The sequence below is a fragment of the Coenobita brevimanus genome, chromosome 109, assembly GCF_032717465.1.
Source record: "Coenobita brevimanus isolate Jiangsu-jjx chromosome 109, ASM3271746v2, whole genome shotgun sequence".
NCBI classification, from domain to species: domain Eukaryota; kingdom Metazoa; phylum Arthropoda; class Malacostraca; order Decapoda; family Coenobitidae; genus Coenobita; species Coenobita brevimanus.
In genome coordinates, this window is record NC_137062.1 from 35,992,423 (window position 1) to 36,016,937 (window position 24,515).

The 24,515-nt window shown below is 40.8% G+C and overlaps 1 protein-coding gene across 1 annotated transcript in view; it reads right to left on the reverse strand.

Annotated features, from left to right (window-relative positions):
• Positions 1-661: 661 nt before the first annotated feature.
• The window catches only part of LOC145417135 (uncharacterized), a 59,165-nt gene continuing 35,311 nt past the window's right edge, over positions 662-24,515 (reverse strand). Inside the window, exons 18-20 of the mRNA XM_080285914.1 lie at positions 20,813-21,001; positions 16,340-16,528; positions 662-1,186 (exon numbers count right to left, since the gene is read on the reverse strand). Coding sequence (XP_080142040.1) covers positions 711-1,186; positions 16,340-16,528; positions 20,813-21,001 — 854 coding nt within the window. The 3' untranslated portion in view covers positions 662-710. The remainder of the gene's footprint in view (positions 1,187-16,339; positions 16,529-20,812; positions 21,002-24,515) is intronic.

Genomic DNA, 24,515 nt, shown 5'->3' on the forward strand with positions numbered 1-24,515 from the left:
ACTGTGGCAGAGTTAACACATTATAATTCTCACTTCTAGGACTGTGATAAAATTAATGATCGGAGGGTGCTTTCTCGATGGCTGAAATTTCGGATGGTTGAAATTTCGAATAAGGTGCCAAGTTCAACTCAACGACATAGATATATTTTCTCATTTTTGGCATCGAAGTAAATTTAATAAACCAAATATGGGTGTCAATATTTTTGACTTCCAAACCAGGTGTTCAAATGAAAATCCTTCCTCCCTTCTGGAATAACGACTGAATTACTTATCAGGATGTGAGACAAAGGTAGTTTCAATTTCTGATGTGCCTGTCAGTATTGAAGATGGAGAGATGGTGATTTCAGGCCAAGTTAGAGTGGAAAGAGTATGACACATAAGGCTTTCACATTTCTAGGATAATTTTTTCATGTGTTGTAGTTTAAATTTTTAAAGTTTTGCTATGGACAGTTTTAAATTTAAGATGAGGTTGTATTGCCATGGAGATGAGACTGTGTTGCCATGGATACTTTTAAATTTCAGATGGTGTTGTGTTGCCATGGAGATGAGGTTGCCATGGATACTTTAAAATTTCAGAAAAGGTTGTGTTGCCATGGAGATGAGGTTGCCATGGATATTTTTAAATTTCAGATGTGGTTGTGTTGCCATGGATACTTTTAAATTTCAAATGAGGTTGTGTTGCCATGGAGATGAGGTTGCCGTGGATACTTTTAAATGTCAGATGCGGTTACATGGCTGCCGTCCGAGTCACTGAGGATGGAGGTGGCGGTCACGTTGAAATCATCGTCAAACTTGGCGTACCCTCGCTTTTCAGAGTTTGGGGTCGGCTCGTCCAGGTTGTTGTTGTTGTTGTTGAGGCGTAGCTTGGTGTACTCGTCATCTCCGGCCCTAAAGCTGCCCTCCTTAGCCTCGCGCTCTCCATTCATCACCACCTCAGGACAGGAAATATTCATCTCGTTGGAGGAGGACGAGGAGGAAGAGGCCTGGGGTGAGTGACGGGGCATGACGGAAGAAGGAGCAGCCTTCAGACCCCCTCCAGCAGCCCCAGGACCCCCCCCAGTAGCCCCGGTAGCCCCCTCAGCCTGGAGTTTGTCTGCTGAGCGTCGTAGCTGTGAGGCCATTGTGTAGTAGTGTGGCTTTACCTCACCCACCGGCCGTGCGTACGTCAGGTGGTCATACTCAGACTCTGTTGGGCCAAAATTGAATTACTCTCATCGTCAGTGGCCGTAGGGAGAGTGGTGGCCAGATTAGCAATGGCCATCCCTTAAATATACCCGGCCACACCTGAAAAACATGGCTATCCCTGAAATATACCTAGTCATGCCTGAAAAACACTTAAAATACATGGCCATCCCTGAAATATACCTGGCCACCCCTGATTTCTTAAGGACAGCCCTGGAACCCTCGAAAAACTCTTCTTGGGCCATCTCTACATCAAACTTAACCCTCCCTTGGCCAACCCTGTTTTTAAAATCTTAGGTATACTTCCACCCACCATCCTTATACTCTGGCATTCAAAAAACAAACATTAACACAACATTAACACTGTACCATTACTGTAGAATAATAAATACGTAAAACACTTCATAAAACTTCATACATACAGCACTGAATTGATAATGATACAAGTGAAAGAATGCTCAGTATCTTTCTAAGCTCACAAGAAGGAGCTATGAGGCTGGCTGAAAAGTATAAGAGTTACGAAGTGGGGTTAGCACATTCCACGCACCAGTAAAGGGAGTTGGAGTGCCATCCTAAGCCCCCATCCCATTTATTTCTCCTATAACATACAAAGACACAGCATTCTTGAGTAGGAGTGAGACAGGTTAGTGTTTGAATCTGGGAAAGAGAGACAGGATAGTTTCTTTAATTTCTTTACCATTTCTGGCTGCACAGAACCCATTTTTCAAAGAGAATGAACAGGAAGTTGTAAAGTCGAGACATTTCTACCCATGCAAATACAGATGAAGAGCGAGAGACTGACGAGGAGAGTGTATGTGGGTGAGGTGGGGGGGTGCAGAGGGAGGGGGAGGCCAAGGATGAGATGGAGGGATGGAGTAGGAACGTACATAAGAAAGGGGGGTGTCAGCTGGGAGCAGGACAGTGAAATGGTGGGGGACAGGGCGACATGGAGGCATTTAGGAAATATAGATGGAGAGTGAAAGACTGACAAGGAGGGTGTATGTGAGTGGGGTGGAGTGTGGACAGGGAGGGGCAGGCCAAGGATGAGATGGAGGGATGGAGTAGGAAGGTATATGAGCGAGGGGTGTGTGAGCTGGGAGCAGGGCAGTGAAATAGTGGGGGACAGGGCGACATGGAGGCGATTAGCTTGTGGCCACTCCTTATGGGATTACAGCATCTGGCAATAGGTTGATTGATAGATAGATAGATAGAAATATGGAATGTGAAGTGAATATGCAGGGGTATGTCTCTGATCTTTCACTTCTTATTCATTCTCACCTTCATGGAGTCTGCATAAGCCAAAATGTTAGAAGAAAGAAAGAACTGAAACTCTAACCTGCATCTCTCTCCCACCTAACATCTGCACCTGTCACAGTGGACCATCTATACAGGCAGCACTCTTTCTCACCAACACACAAAAATACCTAAACATCTGAAATCTGAAACTTATATTACAAAGGGTCTACGATCATGCACTGTAACCCTCTGGCAGTTTGTATTTCATGGAGGTAAAGCTGTATTTCATTTTAGGCTCGGTTACATAATTTTTTTTTTTTTTGTTTTTTTTTTTTTAATAGCTAGGAGACAGAGTGATAATTCTGACAACCAGCTGTCTACAATTTAACATAGATCAGGCATAAAACAGAACAAAATAAATACAAAATACAGGCAACTACGGTGGTTTAAAAGACGGTGCGGTACATTACAGAGAAATATCATACAAATAAATAAATAAATGCTCTTTACACTTTTCCACCTGCTACTCATTTGGATGGCCAAGTGACAACAGCAAACACTGAAATGCAACAACAAGTCTATAAATAATTGAACAGACAGCTAAATAAATGTTCCTGACACATTTCCATCTGCTACTCATTTTGATAACCAAGTGACAATAACAAACATCCATTTAGAAGCAACAGTAACTCAATAAAAAATAAAATAAATGAATAAATAAATGTTCCCGACGCATTTCCATCTGCTACTCATTTTAGAGAAGAGAGAGACAAAAGATAATAAAGTTAGACCAAGGTACCCCCACAAAACACAAGACACTGCTTTGTGGAGTGCAGTGCAGTCTTCTCCCTAACACCTCTTTCTTTGTGATTTATTTTAAGATATGGCTGGTTAGTATCCCCTTGTATGTTATTTATGCAGAGGGCGGTGATACTGGAAGGATTTATTTAACACCAAAGAGGACAGTAAGGTGTAATAAGCAAACTAAATCACATTGAAACAGGTGTTAGGGAGCTTCCTTAACTGATGAAAATAGAGCCTCAGGTACAAACAAAAGACAGAGATAACAGAAAAACAAAAAAAAATCTCTTGGATGAATCAAAGAGCAAAATATGTAAAGCACTCTACCTTGGATGAATCAACGAGCAAAAAATATAAAGCACTCTATCTTGGACGAATCATCGAGGAAAAAATGTAAAGCACTACCCTGGATGAATCACAGAGCAAAAAATGTTAAGCACTACCTTGGATGAATCACAGAGCAAAAAGTGTTAAGCACTACCTGGGACGAATCAGCGAGCAAAATATGTACAGCATTCTACCTTAAAGAATTCATAGGAGTACAAAATATGGCGCCAATTTTAAAAAGCTAGCATGGACTCTATAAAAAAAAAAAAAAAAAAAAAAAAGTGAAAGAAAAAGAGAGAGGGAAAAAAGGAGAGAAAAGAGAGGGAGAAGAAAAAGAGAGAAAAAAGAGGGATGGGAATAAGAGAAAAAAAAGAGGGAGGGGGATAAGAGAAAAAAAAGAGGGAGGGGAAAAAAGAGAAAAATAGAGAGGGAGGGGATAAGAGAGAAAAAAGAGAGAGAGAGGAAAGAGAAAAAAAGAGAGGGAGGGGATAAGAGAGAAAAAAGAGAGAGAGAGGAAAGAGAAAAAAAGAGAGGGAGGGGATAAGAGAGAAAAAAGAGAGGGAAAAAAGAGAAAAAAAGAGAGGGAGGGAAAAAAAGAGAAAAAAAGAGAGGGAGAGGAAAAAGAGAAAAAAAGAGAGGGAGAGGAAAGAGAAAAAAAGAGAGGGAGAGGAAAGAGAAAAAAAGAGAGGGAGAGGAAAAAGAGAGGAAAAAAAGAGAGGGAGAGGAAAGAGAAAAAAAGAGAGGGAGAGGAAAAAGAGAGGAAAAAAGAGAGGGAAGGGAAAAAAGAGAAAAAAAGAGAGGGAGAGGAAAAGAAAAAAAAGAGAGGGAGGGAAAAAAGGGAGAAAAAAGAGAGGGAGGGAAAAGAGAAACAAAGAGGAAAAAGGGGGAGGGAAAGAGAGAAAAATGGAGAGAGATCCAGGAGAAAAAATGAGAGGAAAAAAAAGGGGGGGAGGGGAGGGGAAAAAGAGAAGAGAGAGAGAGAGAGAGAGAGAGAGAGAGAGAGAAAAGGTGGGGAAAAGATAGAGAGAAATGAGAGAGAGGGAAAGATTAAAAAGAGGATGAAAAAGAGAAAAAAAGAGGGAGGGAAAGAGAGAGAAAAAGAGAGGAAAATATCAGGAAAAGAGAGAAAGGGAGATAAAAAAAAAAAGAGGGAAGAAATGGGTGAGAAAAGGAGAAGGGAAAAGAAAGAGAAGGAGGGAGGAAGGGAGGGACAAAGAGAGTTAATGGGAGAAAAAAGGGGGAAGGTAAAAAAAAGAGAGAGAGGGAGGGGAAAAAAGAGAGAGAGAGAGAGAGAGAGAGGGAGAGAAAAAGAGAGTTACCAGTGATCCCCGTTGCAAAGAGCATTAGTCCGGGCAACACTGGATCCCTTGTCTAGTACGCACCAAACTTACACGACCCACTTCTCCGGAATATCGTAAACACTGCTTGCGGCCGAGAGCAGCAGGGGAGGAGAAAGAGAGGGGGCATTATAGAGCCAGGCTGGGTGAATGTGAGTTGGTCTGAGCATCGAGCAATTCAATATGACAAGGAATAATGTTAAAATTCATAAAGTCCAGTTCTACAGAGTTATTCATATATATAACACACATTCAGGGGTGTACATGGGACTTTAAAAATGGGGTGGCTATGAGGTGTCTCGCAGAAAAAAAAACTTTGTATATTTCAAAAGGACACATGGGCTGCCAGAGATCAAGCAGCGTGGAGAGCTGCCAATAGGTAATCAAGGCCATCGCTAGCAGATTGGGGCCTTTATAAACAAGACCCATGCATGTTTGAGGCTTTATAAATGATACAATATAATTTTACAGAGCCAGTGCCACCCCAGCCACCCCTACAGGCACATCACTGCATAAACCAACCCTAACCTAACTGTGAAAGCCACGTACTTCAGCCCTAACTTCAGCATCCTTTGCCCCCAACTCTGGAAAGGAAGGGAGAGTGAAGTACATGGCTTTTGCAGTTAGGTTAGGTCTTGCACAGCTGAACTTCACCATAGAATGCAGGATTTTTAGTAGTTATTGCAGACACAGGAAAAAGAAGTTTGATTTTAACCTTAAATTGAAATCCACATAAAACATTCATTTATCCATCCTTGAGGTTGTGAGAGATGGAGCATTAGTACACCAACACCACAAATGCAATTAAAAAAAAGTATCTATTGTATTTATCTATCTATCTATATCCAGATGCCACAATCCCATAAGGGGTGGCCGTTTGTCTTTGAGTTAGTTGTTTTACTGGGAGGGGCACTAACCCTCCACCAACCCACTTGCTGTCACGTAGGGATCACGTATGGATTGGTTATATGGTTACCACCCAGCGTTGTAAATGGTTTCCTGGCTTACAGGAAACCATTAGGCTTGTCACTCAATGTAAAGCCACCTGAAAAGGAAAGAAGAGTAATAAAAAGTGACAGGAAAGATGGGAGAAATAGGAAGAGAGGAGGGCAGACACAAAAAGAATGATAAAGGTGAAGGAAGAAGTAGGCAGCACTGCATCAAGTGAGTGGATGATGGTTGCCTCTACCTACCACCTAACAATAACAATAATAATAACAGCTGAAATAAATGACAGAGCTAAAACCAATCATTCCTCCAAGTATTAACAAAACTCACACATTTGTAAACAATGCTTACCTCACTGACACACTCTGAGCACTTTTCCTGCAGCAAGCTGAGCAAACACAACAGCATAATATTATACTTATGAATGTGGCATTTTAATAACAAGAATCTATAATTCTTTTTACTCTTAACTTGGCCCAAAATTGTCATTCCTCCACCATGAATTCTGAGTTGTAATGGATTAATCGTACAGTAGAACATCATGCTAGTCACAAAGAAGTGCTTGCAAGAATCTATTTAAACTCTTCTCACTCTTACCTTGGCCTAAAACTGCCATCTCTCCATCTTGAATGCTGAGTTGTAGAGAATAATACTAGAATATGATGCTAGTCACAAAGAAGTGCTGTAGAAGGATTTGGGGTGATGGTATTGCTTTATTCCACCAGTGAGCTATGTGAAATAAGCTACAAAAGGATGAAAATTTGGGCCAAGTTAAGGTAAAAGGAATATACTAAGCTGATGGAGAGACAAAGAGATTATATTACACACACAATCACTAACTACACAAAGAATTAACAAGGTGCACATAGAATTAATGATGTACACATGGAATTAACGAGGTGCACACAGAATCAGACATACACACAATGACATACAGGACTATGGATGGCTTTGACCTCTCCAGTATGAGGGGTCTCTTTTATTTTTTCTATCTATCTATTTATCTATCTACTGCTACATGCCTTAATCCTGTAAGGGGTGGCCATAAACAAACTGTCTCCATGTCACCCTGTCGCCTGCCATTTCACTGCCGTGCTCCCAGCTCACATCCCCTTCTCTCATGCACCTCTCCACTCCATCCGTCCATCTCATCCTCAGCCTCCCTCTCCCCTCCTTTATCCTTTTGAATGATAATATATATATATTTTTTTTTCATTTTTTTGTTTTATTCTGGCTGCCACCATAAAATTTTATTCAACAAAGGAATGTCATTCATATTTAGCATATGATGGAGGTATCAGACTGGCTTCAATGTAACCCTTATTAATTTATCCATCTATCTATCTCTAGCCAGACGCCATAATCCCGTAAGGGGTGGCTGTTTGTCTCTGAGTTAGTTGTTTTACAGGGAGGGGCACTAACCCTCCACCAACCCACATGTTGACACGTAGGGAGCACGTATGGTTTGGTTATATGGTTACCACCCAGCGTTGTAAATGGTTTCCTGGCTTACAGGAAACCATTAGGCTTGTCACTCAATGTAAAGCCACCTGAAAAGGAAAGAAGAAGAATAAAAAGTGACAGGAAAGATGGGAGAAATAGGAAGAGAGGAGGGCAGGCACAGAAAAAGAATGATAAAGGTGAAAGAAGAAGTAGGCAGCACTACATCAAGTGAGTGGATGATGGTCACCACCACATACCACCATGAGATAATGATGGCTATTTCTACTCCCTCCAATCTGAAATGTTCCCATCCATCTGTGTAAAATCATCCAAAGACATCGAGGCGAAAAGAAAATTATTTGAGATGAGGATGGAGCACCAGTGACAACACAAAGCACAGACACACCATGCTTAAGGGTGGAAGTCTGCCAACAAGTCTGCCAACAGTGACAACAACAGCTACCTTCAATGCTGACATCAACGACTTACAGTATTCCAGACTGTTTCATTGGAGGGCAAGAATGATTTAATTGGGAATCACCATATCGTATCGTTTATAATCAACATCGTATCATATCGTTTATAAATGCTCCAACATCCTTGCTTGGGTTTTAATGTTCCTATTAATGAATGAGATGGAGGGATGGAGTCGAGAGGTGTATGAAAGAGGGGAGTGTGAGTTGGGAGTGGGTGGGGGGGGGGGCAGTGTAATGGCAGGGGACAGGGCAACATGGAGGTGATTTGTTTGTGACCAACCCTTACAGGATTAAGGGGTCTGGGTATACAAAGAAAGACAGATAGATAAACAAGCAATTCCATATAAATTTTTTGGCCAAAGCTCCCCAGCCAAAGTCCTATAAGAAAGGCAGGCTAGGGGTAAATGAGGATTATATTGGGCATATATTTGGTGGGTAAGCTGTACATATAAATTCTGGCTCAGTGAGACATCAGCTCGTATTCTCATTGACTGAGGAAGCTCCCTAACACCGCTTCCTAAGCAATTTAATTTCCAACCTCCTCATTACTATCCTCTGTTTTGTTTCTCTTTTCAATATCAACATGGATTGCATGAATAACACAAGAATAAAGTAATGGAGCAGAATCAGAAATAAACTGGTAAAGAAGAGGTGTTAAGTAAGCTCTCCTAAATACACCACAATACCACCCATAGGTTCGCATTTCCATCTGTTATGGAAGTTCCCTAACACCTTTTCTTATGTGACTTATTTTACTTATTACACAATACTCACTTCTTCTGTGTCACTTAAATCATTCAAATAACACCATACTCAGCACAGATAATATACAAACAGATATTAACCAGCCATATCCAAAAATAAATCGCTAAGGAAGAAAAGGACATTATCCAGCCATATCCAAAAATAAATCACTAAGGAAGAGGTGTTAGGGAACTTCCTGAACCATCTATAAATGTCTCAACAACACATAAGCTACATCAATACTGCATCAACACAACAGCCACATGCACAGCTCGTCAATTTATACATACGGCAACAAAACATCGCCTCTACACTGATTTGCATGTGTTTACTGAGAGTCTAATGTGCTGGTCAAGAATTTAAAAATGCTTGGACACGAAAACATCCAGTGTGGTATTCAAAATTTTAAAATGCCTGAACACGAAAACATCCAGTGTGGCATAAAAAAAAAACAAAAATAAACAAAAATAAAACTTGTGGGCATATGCAAAGGACACGAAGACAGGAAAAAAAAGATAAGGAGAAAACAATTAAAAAAATGAAAACTCTTTGGTGTTGTAAAAAAAAAAAAATAATAATAATAATAATAATAATAATTGTGGGCATATGCAAAGTGACACGAAGGCAACAGAGAGAGAGAGAGAGAGAGAGAGAGAGAAACATTTAAACACAAAAACTCTTCAGTGTAGAAAAAAATAAATAAATCGTGGGCATACATAAAGGGACACGCGGGCAACAGATGTACACTAACATTCTCTCTATACATCAAGAGGTTATATAGGTGACGTATACCTATAAGTAGTAGAGATTCCCTGTTACTGATGTTCGGCTGAAATCTGTGGGGCAGTGAAGTGGAAATGTAAGATGGTGGACATTAAGACTGCGGACAGAAATTACTGGGTCACTTTTAAATTACTCTTGTTCCCTGCTCAAAGATAATTTAATATGTTGAATAAAACTTTTTGGAAATAGGAAGAACAACTTTTAAAAATGTGGGACATTGAACTGAAAAGGTGAGATGCTGGACATTATGAGTGCAAATAGAAATTACTGGGTCACTATTATTTTTTTCTCCTCCATCCTAAGTCAACTTCTTTTTATATTATTCTTTCTGCTCAATGATTTATAATTATATCTATGTTTTTCTCTTTTCTCTTTTATTTCAAGCTATTTACTCTTTTTTCTAGTGACAGCTCACTGCCTCTTTTTCTATAGGAATAGGAAGGAACAATGAAGATTTAGCAGCATGCCATAATATGGCTATGTGGCATTGTAGGAGTAGAGGGATAATAAAGGCCAGACGAGACAGAAATATTGAGGACAGAGGCAGGACAGGAAGGCACAGCAAGGAGAGAAAGATTGGGGGACAAAAAGGGCCCTTTTAGTCACCCCTTACAACAAGCAGGGATACTGGGGAAGTATTCTTTCCCCCTCTCCCCAGAGGGGTCTTCTACTATAGCTAAATTACAAGGAACAAACATATCACATTTTCAAATGCTTTCAAATATTTAAACGTCGATAATCTTAGTAAGAACATATTCATCATCCTAGAAGCTGAAATGTATGCATAGTTTATTAATATATTGAAAACAATGACCCATTTACTCATTTACAGCATCATACATTAACTTCATTTGTAACTGTCAAAATAACTAATGCAAGAACAAATTTGGACGTTAGTAGTCTAGTATTATTAAAGAATGTGATAGTATAAATTATAATATACAAAAATGGAAATATGTGTACATTATTATTACTATGAATATTAAAAATTTAATCTGCAAAAGCAAAATGCAGTGATAAAGGAAAAGATGTAGTTAAGGTATATGAAGGAATCGTTATGTTCACCTAGCTGTAAATGGGATAAATAATGCCTAGTTATATATAGCTATAAATGAAATAAATTAATGCCTAGTTATATCTTCAAATAAATGTGTGAGAATAAATATGAATAAAAACTGTATCCTGTCTTAAGAGATAATTATAACCAAGAATCATAAATGAGAATTATCTGTCTAATTTTACAAGGTGTCCACAAATTATCTGTACAGTCTCAGACTATCTATCTATCTATCTATCTATTGCCAGACGCCTCAATCCCGTTTGGGGTGGCCACAAACAAATCGCCTCCAAGTCGCCCTGTCCCCCGCCATTTCACTGCCCTGCTCCCAACTCACACCCCCCTCTCTCATATACCTCTCCACCCCATCCCTCCATCTCATCCTCGGTCTCCCCCTCCCTCTTCCACCCTCCACCTCACTCACATACACTCTCTTCGTCAATCTTTCACCCTCCATCCTCTCCACATGGCCAAACCACCTCAGTGTGTTCCTCACAACGCTTCCTATCACATCCACATCCACACCACAACGCTCCTTTATATCCTCATTCGTCAGCCTGTCTCTCCACGTGACTCCACAGGCTCCTCTTAAATAACTCATTTCCACTGCTCTCACTCTTGACTTGTGTCCTTCCAACAATGTCCAAGCTTCACTTCCGTACGTTAGAGTTGGTATCACAATACTGTCATGTAGTAACTTTTTTACTTCCATGCTCACTTCCCTGTTTCTTATCACTGCTTTTAAGGAACCAGCAACCTTTCTTCCCTGCTGTACCCTTTCAAGCACTTCATCCTCCAAACCTCCATCCTTACTCATCACACTACCCAAATACTTAAACGTACTCACATTTTCCAATTCCTCACCATCCAACCTCGCTGTACATTCACTGACTTCACCTCTCTCAAAGACCATCACTTTACTCTTCCCTACATTCACCTTTAGGTTCCGTTTCTTACACACTCTCTCAAACTCATCCACCAAGCCTTGCAGCTCCCCTTCGTCTTCACTCAACAACACAGTATCATCTGCAAACAACAGTACAGGGAGTTTCCAAACACTATCCTCTCTCACCAGGGCCACTCCAACATCCACTACCCTACCTTGTACCTCTTTTATTACCCCATCCATGTACAGATTGAACAACCATGGAGACATGACACATCCCTGTTTCAAACCAACTTTCACAGAGAAAAATTCACTTAGTTCACCATCCACACGCACTGCAGCCTTCGCATCATCGTACATACTCTTCACAGCATTCAACAACTTCCCATCTACTCCATATATTCTTAACACTTTCCACAATCCTTGTCTATCCACCCTGTCATATGCTTTCTCCAAATCCATGAAAGCCGCATACAACTTCTTTCCCTTCTCTAGAAACTTTTCCACTAAAGATCTAAGAATGAATAACTGATCTACACAACCTCTTCCCTTCCTAAAGCCTCCCTGTTCTTCTCCAACTAATTTCTCTGTTCTTTCTCTAACTCTGTCTATAAGTAACCTACCATACACTTTTCCTATTATACTAAGAAGACAAATGCCCCTATGATTACCACACACTTCTTTTTCCCCTTTTCCTTTGTACAAGGGAATAATTATACCTGACTTCCAATCCTCCGGGACTCTACCTTCCTCCCAGGCCAATCTGCACATCTTCCACATCCATTCTACTACTGTCTCTCCCCCATGCTTCAGCATTTCACCACACACTCCATCAATTCCTGGGGCTTTCCCCGATTTAACTTTCTTCATTGCTTCCACAACTTCCATCCTACTGATTTCTTCCTGTCTTCTCACCTCCCTCCTTCTCCCATCCATTCCCCAGCCACTTATACTCGCATTACTTCCATCCTCCACGTTCAACAATTCCTTAAAGTGTTCTCTCCATCTGCTCACTTTTTCTCCCTTCTCCACTAGTAATCTACCATTTTTATCTTTCACTCCCCTGCTAACTTCACTTCCACCCTGTCTTACTCTTTTCACTTCTCTCCAGAACATTTTCTTACAGTCCCTCCACTTTACACTCAAATTCCTTCCAAATTCCTCATCCACTCTCTTCTTACTCTCTCTTACTAATCTTTTCACCTCTCTCTTCCTTTCCACATATAACTCTCTCTTCCACCTCTCAACTTCTTCCACGCCCCTATTTCTCATCCATTCATTGTATGCTTTCTTCTTTTGTGCCACAGCCTGTTTCACCTCTTCAGTCCACCACGCTGTTCCTTGCACCCCCCTCCGTCTTCTCTTCCTTCCACACACCACATCACATGCTGCACATATTTCTTCTGTAAATATCTTACACACACCTTCCACGTCTCCCATCTGCTCCAATTCATATTTGCCCAATCGTTCCTCCACTTCTCTCTTATACTCTGCCTTTTTCTCATCCTCTTGTAACCTTTCCACTCTCCTTGCAACTACTCCTTCCTCTCGTCTTTCCCTTCTTCTATTCCTCCATCTTACTTGCAACCTAATTCTGGCCACCACCAAGTAGTGGTCAGAAAGTCCACTCCCCCAACCTCTATACACTCTTGCATCCTTTACACATCTTCGCATCCTTTCATCCACACACACATAATCAATCATTGCCTTCCTTTCATTCAGTTCACCACCCACCCTTCTCATCACTCGCCATGTATACCTGTGGATCATTTTATGCCTGAAGAGGGTATTGGCTATTACCAACCCCCTCCCAGCACAAATGTCCACTAGCGCACTCCCATTCTCATCTATCTCAGCAGGCACACCCCACTCACCAACTATTCCATCCACCTTCACATTACCAACTTTACCATTCATATCACCAATCAAAAACACTCTCTCACTCCTTCCAAACTTTTCCATGCACACTTCCACATTTGTCCAGAACTCTTCTCTCACTCTTCTAGCACGATCTTGCGTTGGCGCATACACACACACAATCGCCCACATTTGTATTCCAACTTTCAACTTTACCCACACAATCCTTGACCCAACTGATCCATACTGTCTTATGCTCTTCTTCCATCTTTTACTCACAACTATACACACTCCTTCCTTTGCCCTCTCATTCTCATCTACTCCTGCACATATACCCCATCCATACTCCCATTCTCTCACACTTTCTCCTCTCCATTTTGTTTCAGTTATTCCACATACATCCACTTTCGCATCCTCAAGCACCTGGACAATCTCTCTCTCTTTCACCTCATCATTCGCTCCTCTTACATTCCATGTACACATTACCAAGTCCTTTGTCCGGTCCTGGGTCGTCAACGTTTGGTCAGTCCTTGTCCGAGGCTTCTTGTTTGTTTTTTTAGTTAGTTGTTTTCCGGGGAGGGGCACTAACCCTCCGCCAACCCTTTTAGTCGCCTTTTACGACAAGCAGGGATACTGGGGGAGTATTCTTGAAAACCCCCCTACCCCCAGGGGTAGTTATATATAGCTTGATTGTATTTATTATCATAAATACAATCAATCAATCAACTGCTAGATGCCATAATCCCATAAGGGGTGGCCAACATGTCTCAGCGTTAGCTGTTTTACGAGGAGGGGCACTGACCCACCGCCAACCCACTTGTTGACACGTAGGGAACACATATGGGTTGGTTGTATGGCTACCACCCAGCACATTAAATTATTTCCTGCCCTACAAGGTTCACCCTGGAGTAGCTTTACATCATGTGAGTGGATGAGGGGCACCCTCATCCACCACTAGTGTCAAGATTATGATTTCCCACATGTTAATATCTGCCATAAGGATGTCAAGATAATGTGTGGACATCATGTATTCGCATTAAAACTAATAGAGATGCAGCTGGATAGGGGAAATAGAAGTAGAGGTGGGTCCCTTTATACGAGCAACCACTTTACGAGAGACTGATGATACGAGAAAGGACAATTTTGATCCAAAACCAGTGATGCCAGCAGGGCCAGTTAACGTACCCTATTTTTCCCATAAGTTATGTATTCTGTTATTTATTTATCTTTCTTTTTTTGCAAGAAGGAGCCCCCCCCCAAAAAAAAAATACAAAACAGAGCCAAAGTCAAGATCTGTCCATTTTGAGATGTCTGGACACACTGCGATTGAAAGACTGGAGATCACAGGAAATAGGAAATACAGACAGAGGGAGACAGTTCCAGAGTTGACCTGTTGCATAAATGGACTGGGAGTAATGGTTAACTCTTGTGCGTGAGTTTCGCAATCCTTTATATCTATCTATTATATGAGTTTCCGTTATCTCAGCAGTCCACCATTAACATATCTCACTCATATACAGTAGTCCGCTATATGAGCTTTGTGATGCTTTTTTTGATCCATTATGTGACTTTCCACTATCTCAGCAGTCCACCACTAACATATCTCACTCGTATAATCCGGTATATGAGTTTTGCTTTCTTTTTTTTTCGATCCATTATCAGTATATGGCTTTCAAGTATCCCTGCAGTCCACCATTAACATATCACACTCATATACAGTATGTGTAATCCGCTATTTGAGCTTTGCAATACCTTTTTTTGATTCATTATATGACTTTCCACTATCTCAGCAGTCTACCATTAACATATCCCACTCATATAATCTGGTATATGAGATTTGCTTTACTTTATTTCGATCCATTTGCAGTGTATGACTTTCCATTATTTCTGCAGTCCTCCATTAACATATCCCACTTACATACTCCAGTATATGAACTCTGCAATACTTCTTTTTGAGCCATTATGTGACTTTGGACTATTTCAACAATCCACCATTAACATATCCCACTCGTATAATGGGACCCGCCTGTAATTTACAAAAAACACGAGCCAAACTGATTAGATTCGCTTGTGTTGAGTGACAAGCTTAAGGCTGAAGAAAGGATTTGTAAGCAGACACTTTAGTTGGTCTGTTTTCATCCAATGGAACTGGTCTAATCTCACTTGAATACTAACCTGTGCCTGCATTAAATCTGCCAGGTCTTAATTTTGAGGCAGGCATGAGTCTCCTTGGTTACTAGTCAAATCAGCCCTCCATTCTAACTACTTGTGGCCATCAATATGAGTTAAGAAAGGTTAGGCTGCACTAGAGTCAGTAAGGAAGCTCCCTAACATCTTTTCCTAAGTGATTTATTTTGTTTATTACACCTTACTGTCCCCTTCAATGTTCAATAAATCCTTCCAGTATCACCATACTCTGCACGAATAATAGGGAAAGGGATATTAGCCAGCCATATCCAAAAATAAATCACTGAGGAAGAGGTGTTAGGGAGCTTCCTTAACCAACATGAAAACAGGCCTGGGGGTCTTGTCAGGTGGAAATAAACCAACTACAGCAGAGTGAGGAAGGTTTGTCTGATAGAGAGAGAGAAGAAGATGGAGATGACAGCCTGCCACTCCCTACCAGCATCCAAATAAACAAGAAACTATGCAGGGCTTCATAAGCTACACCCAAACACACCCACCTACACCCAAACACACCCACCTACATCCAAACACACCCACCTACATCCAAACACAACCTACCAACACCCACTTAACATGAACACACCCACCAACACCCACATACATTCAAACACAACCCACCAACACCCACTTACATTCAAACACAACCCACCCACACCCACTTAAAACTCACTCACAATCCACCTACACCCACATACACACATACCCCACCCACTTACACCCACCCACAACCCACCTACATCCAAACACAACCCACTCACTGACACACAACCCAACCCACTCACACCCAATCTGCCGACCCCATACCAGCCCCACACACACATGGGTCCTTGGGTGGCAGGGGGGGGGTTACTTCCTCGTACACACAACCCACCTACACCACACCCATCCACTTACCCCCCACCTACGCACCTACACCCAATCTGCTGACCCCATACCACGCCCACACACACCTGAGTCCTTGGGTGGCAGGGGGGCGGTTTGACTTCCTCGTACACACAACCCACCTACACCACACCCATCCACTTACCCCCCACCTACGCCCAATCTGCCGACCCCATACCATGCCCACACACACCTGGGTCCTTGGGTGGCGGAGGGCGCTGTTTGATTTCGTCGTACACGTGCTCAACCAGCCTGTTGTCCTTGAGGCTGTCGATGGAGTGGTATATGTTGAGGTTGGGGTTGGTCGCGTCGGCCTCCAGGGCCTTGACGCGCGCCTGACGTTGTAGCGTTGTGGGGATGTCATAGTGGCCGCCAACCGCACCTGCTGGGGGGGAGGGGAAGAACATGCGAGGGTTATGCTGTGAAGTACGTAATGGTTATGCTGTGAAGTATGTAATGGTTATGCTGTGAAGTATGTAATGGTTATGCTGTGAAGTATGTGATGGTTATGCTGTGAAGTATGTAATGGTTATGCTGTGAAGTATGTGATGGTTATGCTGTGAAGTATGTAATGGTTATGCTGTGAAGTATGTAATGGTTATGCTGTGAAATACGTGATGGTTATGCTGTGAAGTATGTAATGGTTATGCTGTGAAGTATGTGATGGTTATGCTATGAAGTATGTCATGGTTATGCTGTGAAGTATGTGATGGTTTTGCTGTGAAGTATGTCATGGTTATGCTGTGAAGTATGTAATGGTTATGCTGTGAAGTATGTAATGGTTATGCTGTGAAGTATGTAATGGTTATGCTGTGAAGTAGGTGATGTTTGTGAAGCGCACAATAGTTATGTTTTGAAGTACACAATGTTATGATATGACGTACACAATGGTTATGAAGTACAGTAGGGGTGGTTGAAATTCACTGTTTATGTGATGCCACTCAGGGAATAGTGACTGGTCAAGTTGGTCAGCAGTCGAAGTCCAGGAGCCCCATGCAATTACGGATGGAGGGGAGGAGGGAGGGACAGAAGGTGAGATGGACAGAGGGAGAGTGGGAGGGATGGATAGAGGGAGGGAGGGAGGGAGCGAAGGTGAAATAGACAGAGGGTGACTGGGAGGGATGGACATAGGGAGGGAAAGTGGGACAGACAGATGGATGGATGGCAGGAAGGAAGGAAGGAATGAAAGATGGACAGAGGATGAATGAATGGAAGGAAAGGTCTCACAATACACACAAAGCCACACCTAATCCCTCAAGTTAGAAATAGAAAGTTGAATTTAACCTTAGTCCAAAATCCCTCTCCTAAACTGAACAAAGGTCTAACATTAACAAAAATAACAAAAAATTACATCCACTGTATCGAATCGTGTTATTTACAAAGGCTCTAACATGCTCGCTTGCGTCAGCCTTGGTCACCTAATGGCAGCTCTCCATGCTGCTTGATCTCTGGCAGCTTTTTGATTCAGTCCCTTATCTTTGAGGCCACACTCTATGGCCTCATCCCAAGACTTTTTTGGTCTGCTTCTCGCAAACCTTCACACTTCTCACCTTGCACACCCTACTGCCATCCTCCATCTTCTCCACATGCCCAAATAATCTCAGTCTACCCCTCCTCATCACAACACCAATACACTCCAGTCCCATCCTTCCTCTCAACTATTCAATGACAATCGTAGCCCACACAGGCCTCGCATTCATGGACGCACTACACATCCATCTAATTATTAGTCTATGTGCTAATCAACTACCATTCTGTAAATCTACCTATAGCCAGATGCCTTACTCCCGTACGGGGTGGCCACAAACAAATCACCTCCATGTTACCCTGTCCCCCGCCATATCACTACGCTCCCCCCACCTCACACTACTAACATATACAGCATATTTTAACTTAATTATAACTCATTTTAAGTATGCAGATGTTTCTGTCCTTTTGCTGTGTTTTTCCTGAACCTATATGGGTGAATGAGACAATGCTATGGTTCTACATCGTTTCCATAGCACTTCTTCATGACTAGTATCATATTCTGGTATTAATCTCTTGTTACGGCTCAGTATTTACAAAGTAACACCTATTTTACACCTATTTATGTAAACAGGGTGTAGACAAATGAAAAATTTCAACACCAACTGAAAAAATAAATATATAAATATAAAATATTCAACTCTCCCACTTACAACACCTGCTACAAAATAAACACTAATAATAATAACAATAATAAAAATACAAGGAAATTCAACCTTCCCTCTCAACATCTGCTTAGTCAAAGTAAACAAATATATTAACAAATAAACTATAAAAATGATGATGATAATACTAATACAAATAATATTAATAATAATTATCATTAATACTTTAATTCACTCTCATCTGAAATGCTGGGACCAACTGCCTAGCCACGGGCTCCTACGCTCCTCATGGGGCAATGTAGGATTGCATGATGGATGGATGGATGGAATAATGCATGAAATCTCAACCATCCCTCTCTAACATCTGCTCAAAGCAAGCAAATAAATAAATAAATAACACAATACAAATAATAATAATAAAAATGCAACGAAACTCATCCATCCTTCCCAATACCTACTAAAAAAAGATAAATAAATAAATAATAACACTAATAATAATAATAATAATAATAATAATAATAATAATAAATACAAGCCAAGGGAAAGCCAACATCACTACTGTACTACTGTGTATGTGCTTGTGCTGGGGGCAATGGGCAGTATTTTCATGCGGTTAGGAAGCTCCCTATCACCTCTTCTTTACTGATTTATTTTTGGATACAGCTGGCTAATAACCTTTTGCATGTTATTAAGATGTTCCCTATCACCTCTTCCTTGCTGGTTTAGTTCTGGATATGGCTGGCTAACATCTTTTTGTATGTTACTGGAGAGTATGGAGATACTAAAATTATTTCAGTAACAAAGAAGAGGATGGCAAAGTGTAACTAAATAAATTACTTATGAAAAGGTGTTGGGGAGCTTCCTCAACCAATAAGAATATGGGACAGTGAGACAGAAGAGGACGGCAAGGTGTAATAAGCCAAATAAATCACCTGGGAAAAGGTGTTGGGGAGAATACAAGCCAGTGAGACAGGACAGTGACCAAGGTGAAAGGCACAGTGAAGAAGTGGCTCTCAGTTCATGGACGGTATATACAAACTCTTTTAAAAATCTTCATTGGTGAACTGTAAACTTTATCTCAATTACCACAGACAATATACATACAAAGAGATCCAAAATAAATTCTATAACCACTTTCAAATTTTAAAAAACATCATCTGAGCCCTACCATGTCAAAAAAAATACACACACACTCTCTCCTAAAAACACCAGTATGGGAGAAATGGGAGAAATGGAGTTCCCCCGAGCTAAGCCCTGAATTGGACTATATAGCCCCGCTAGGGTTACAGGAGGGAGCTACCCCTCCCGGCATGGCAGCCCGGGCGAGGCTCGAACTTGCAATCCCCCGATCACAAGTCCAGCGCGCTACCACTGTGCTATCGCGCCCCCCTCACCAGTATGGGAGAGAAATCAAAATGACCTCACTGCTAATAAATTTCCAGTTTCATCCATCCATTTACTGTCCCTCTGACCATCACAACATTGGCTACACTCCCAAATTTTTGAGAGGCATTGCAGCTTTCAAAATATTTCCTTATCAAAAAGAAATCACCTACCAAAAAACCTATGTGGACTCAGGTACTGCACCTGAATTTTAACCTCACCAGCCCAAGGACATTTTTTTTAATTTATTTTGGTTAATGAGATAATTTTAAACAGATTAGGAGAGGAGACATGGAGGTTTAAAACTGCCTGGGGAAATTTAAAGGACATTTCCTGGGTTTTGCAAGGGTTATATTTGAGGTCTCTGTCATGGTCAAAAAACAGTGTGTCATATTAACTGTCTGATGATGGTGATAGGTGGCAACAGAGTGGGGTAATGGTGGGTGGGAGAGAGACACAGGGTAAAGCATGAATTCTTTACTTTCACCAATGTTCTGGGCTTTTTTTTTTTCTTTTTTTTTTTAATGCAAGGAAGAGAAGCCCACAAGATTGTTCCTTCCCTAGAAAAAATGAAAACAAGGTAGCAGTGAGCCAAATTCAAGAGCCATTCATTTCAAGATGCCTGGACACACTGCATTTAAAAGACTGGAGATTATAGGCAGTAAGATACAGACAGAGGACGACATAAGTGAGGGAAATACAGACAGAGGAAGACAGGGAAATACAGACAAAGGAAGGCATAGGCAGAGGGAAATACACACAGAGGAAGACACTGGCAAAGGGAATACAGAGGAAGGGAGGGAAATGCAGACAGAGGAAGACATAGGCAGAGGAAAATACAGAGAGAGGAAGACATAGGCAGAGGGAAATACAGACAGAGGAAGACATAGGCAGAGGGAAATACAGACAGAGGAAGACAGGGAAAATACAAACAGAGGGAGACACAGGCTGAGGGAAGTACTGACAGAGGAAGACACAGAAGGAAATACAGACTGGGGAAGGAAGGGAAATACAGACAGGGGAAGACAGAATTGACGCTCAAACCTGTCTCTCTCTCCCACCCAACATTTCCACTTGTCGCAACGGGCTATCAAAAGCGCGGGTTAGTCCGTTCGGCTGTCAACACCCTACCTACCGATCTTGCGACTGACCTAGGCTACAGGAGTCATCGTGGAAGGTGAAGGTACCCAGTTTCTCCCACTCGCGGTTCTTGTCGTCCTTGAGTGAGAGGTTGTTCTTGATGGTGCAGCCGTTGTTGAGGCCGCCGTTCTCTAGCAGGTTGGGCTGGGACTTGCTGACTGACTGATATGCGTACACGGGGTTGTCGAAATGGTGCTGGTCTGGGGATCGGACCATGGGGGGCAGGGTTAGTCAGCAACAGGGGGCGTTTACGAATATTTACCGAGCCCCTTTGACCTTAAATTGACTGTCTTAACTCACATTACCGAACCTTTGTGACCTTAATCTGAGGCTGCCCTAACTCACAGATGGATATATTTACAAATCAGAGGACGTATTTACAAATCATCTCGAGGTATACATGTAAACAGTAAGTCACAGTATCTCGTAGTTATACATACTGCCTTTATGGACATTCTTTTTTACTGTATGTTGGTGTGTGGGTGAGTGTTTGGCAGTGGAAGTTACAAATCCACCTGCCCATTAACACCAGGGTTCAAATCCTGGTGCAAACTCATCTCAGGGATCAGGCTACCCTTTTTTTATTATTATTATTTTTATTTTTTTGAGGTAGGGGAGGGTAGGAAGATAACATGAGTCTAGCCACTTTTCTTGGAGGGACTGGAAGGTAATATGAGTAACAAGGAGTAATATCTAGGAGTGGAAACTGTGGTGATCTGGATATTGGTCTGTGATGCCTACAAAGTTGACTCAAAGTTGATAGAAAAGTGAGTATTATTGCAGTTCTGGACAGTCACATCTTTCCCTCTGGCTAGTTAGTTTAGGTTAGTTAGGTTATCTGATGGGGTAGTCAGGTTTGATCAGAATAACTATGACTATCCAAAAATGCAAATATACCAAAAACTGTTAGTAAATGAGGACAAAAACAGAACACTTCACAATATTTAATTTCCAGTTGTGGCTTCTACTAAATACTGCCCCTCATTGTGCACCAGGGATGAGTTCAAATATCACAGCTTTTGCCATACTAATATTATCGTCATTTTGGGGAACTTGGCAAATCAATTTCATAGGTAGATATTATGGGAACTTTTAATCTATTTCTCTGTAAATTCATCAGGGGAAATAACAGCAAAAACAAAAAAAATCAAAGTTAGGTCACAAATATAACAGCTTTTTCCATACTAATATTATCGTCATTTGGGGGAACTTGGCAAATAAACTTCATATCGACTTCATACGCGGATTATCAACGGAACTTTTAATCTATGCCTCTGTAAATCTATTGGGAAAATAAAAGCAAAAAAGAACATCAAAAAGAGACATTAAGGGTAGGTTAGAAATATCACACCTTTCTCTACACTACTTTGACCATCACTTGGGGCAAATCGGCAAATCAACTTCATAGGTAGATTATCTGTGGAACTTTGAATCTATATTTCTGTGAATTTATCGGGGAAATATCAGCAAAAAAGAACATTAAAAAAGGTCACATATAACTAAGATTTACTGTGACATTTTTCAAGTACACACCAAACTGTCCATACCTATTTTCAAACTTTATCACAAGATTCAAAACACTATAAGACTGGCCAAAAAACCTCCATTATATAAACAAGTGAATGAAATAACCTAAATAAATGACAGTACTTTATAACTGCCTAAAGCTGAGTTATCTACTAAGAATATATCACTTTGCTACTCCATCTTTGCTTATGCTGCGTCGTATATGCAATTTGAATTTACGAAAGTTTAAATTCAAAAGAGATACAGGACAGAACAAGAACACAAAATAAATGCAAAAAATCTATTCAGTTTCCAAGATGCAGTGCTAAAGACATAAAAAATAATAATAATAAAAAAAGATGAGGAAGATACGAGTCTTTTTCATCTTCCCCCAAAATAAAAAAAAGGGAGGAGGGCAGGTTTAAATTCTTGGATCCTTTTTTTTTTTTTTTATAAGTTATTTTTGCTACTTCCAGATTAATGATGGTGGAGAGGGATCCCTTCCTGTGGTGGCACGGATATGACCGGGTGGCTCCACGGCCTGGCTATACAAACGTCCCTGAACGCCCTCCCTATCCTGTCATAAGGAGGATGGTGCACTGCAGGAAGAGGATAACTTCAGCCTGCAGTCCACTGGGTTTACATTTCTAGTGAACCTGGGGCTACATCTACAACTACTACTACTACTACCAAGTACAATTATTACTACCACTACTACTACTACTACTACAGTACTGTACTATTACAACCACTATCTGTACCACTACTAACATTACCACTACTACTCCCACCACTACCACTACCACTGCTCTACCATCACTACTACTACTACTACTACCACCACCACCACCATCACCACCACTACTATATTCAATTCAAGTAAAGCCTCTCACTCTGAACAGGTTAACGACAACCAAATGAAACCCCTTCAGTCCAAAGTCTCTCCCAAGCTACATAAAAAACCGAGAAAGTAGCAAAAATAAATAAATGAAACAATAAAAAAAACAGTTAATTTAGCTGTATGTGAGGTAGAATTTAAATACTGTATCGAAAGTCTGATATGATACAATATAATCAAACTTTTAAATTTCAACCTATCTTTTTTAAATTCATCTGGTCCTTGTAACAGTCTTGTGGGGATATGGCATTCATTTTTAAACACTTTATTCGTTTATACAAAATTTCGTATTAGTGTTAGAGTACTAGTTTTGTAACTGCTTAACTAATGACTTAAATAATGACTCATCAGCTCAACTAAGTCCCATATAAGTGAAAGGAGGGAAACGGGCAGAATTTGTTGTGTGATAGCATGGGCAGACAGCAACAGAAAGCAACACAGCATAACACAGAATAGCATAACACAGAGCTATACACAACTCAAAGCAAAAGGCAGCAGCACAATACAGTACAGCACATCACATGACAACATAACACAGCACATCACATGACAACATAACACAGCACATCACACGACACCATAACACCGAGTGACACAGAACACCGTAACATAATACCATAGAGTGACACAGAGCAATACAGAATGCAGAACATAAACAGGCAGCAGCACATGCGATACATAAAGCATAGTGTGACGCTGTAGTGGACCAGGAAACATCACTACAGCAAAATATAAGTTTAAAAAAATAATAATACCAATAATAATAATAATAATAATAATGAAAGAAGAGGGGATCATTATACTCATCATCTCCATTACATCTGATTCATATTAACAACTGAAGCAGTGAGGCAAAAAAATAATACACGCTACAATCTCCAACCATTCACGTGCCGGCAATGTCCCCAATTTTATTCCAGCTACCAAACAGACAATTCTATAAGTTTGGGGAAAATTTCTTGTACCAAATGAGCAAATTAAAATGTTTATTTAAATTTCACAGTTCAAAAATAAATCTCCAAGCTTTTCAAAATCGTCTGTATGGCAAAAATCAAATTCAAAACAGCCTTATATTGAGCAGTTTTTAAAATCTCACACCAGTTTTAATTAATTTGAACTCTGCCAAAAGTAGTGCAGTGATTTCAATTCTGCTTACAATTTTGTGTGAGAGATGTACTTATATCACTAAGAGACAGACTAGATTTAAGTATGACTAAGGTATGCAGTATTTTTCTATCTATCAAACCATTTACAACACTAGGTGGTAACCATATAACCAACCCATACGTGTTCCTTACATGTCAGCAAGT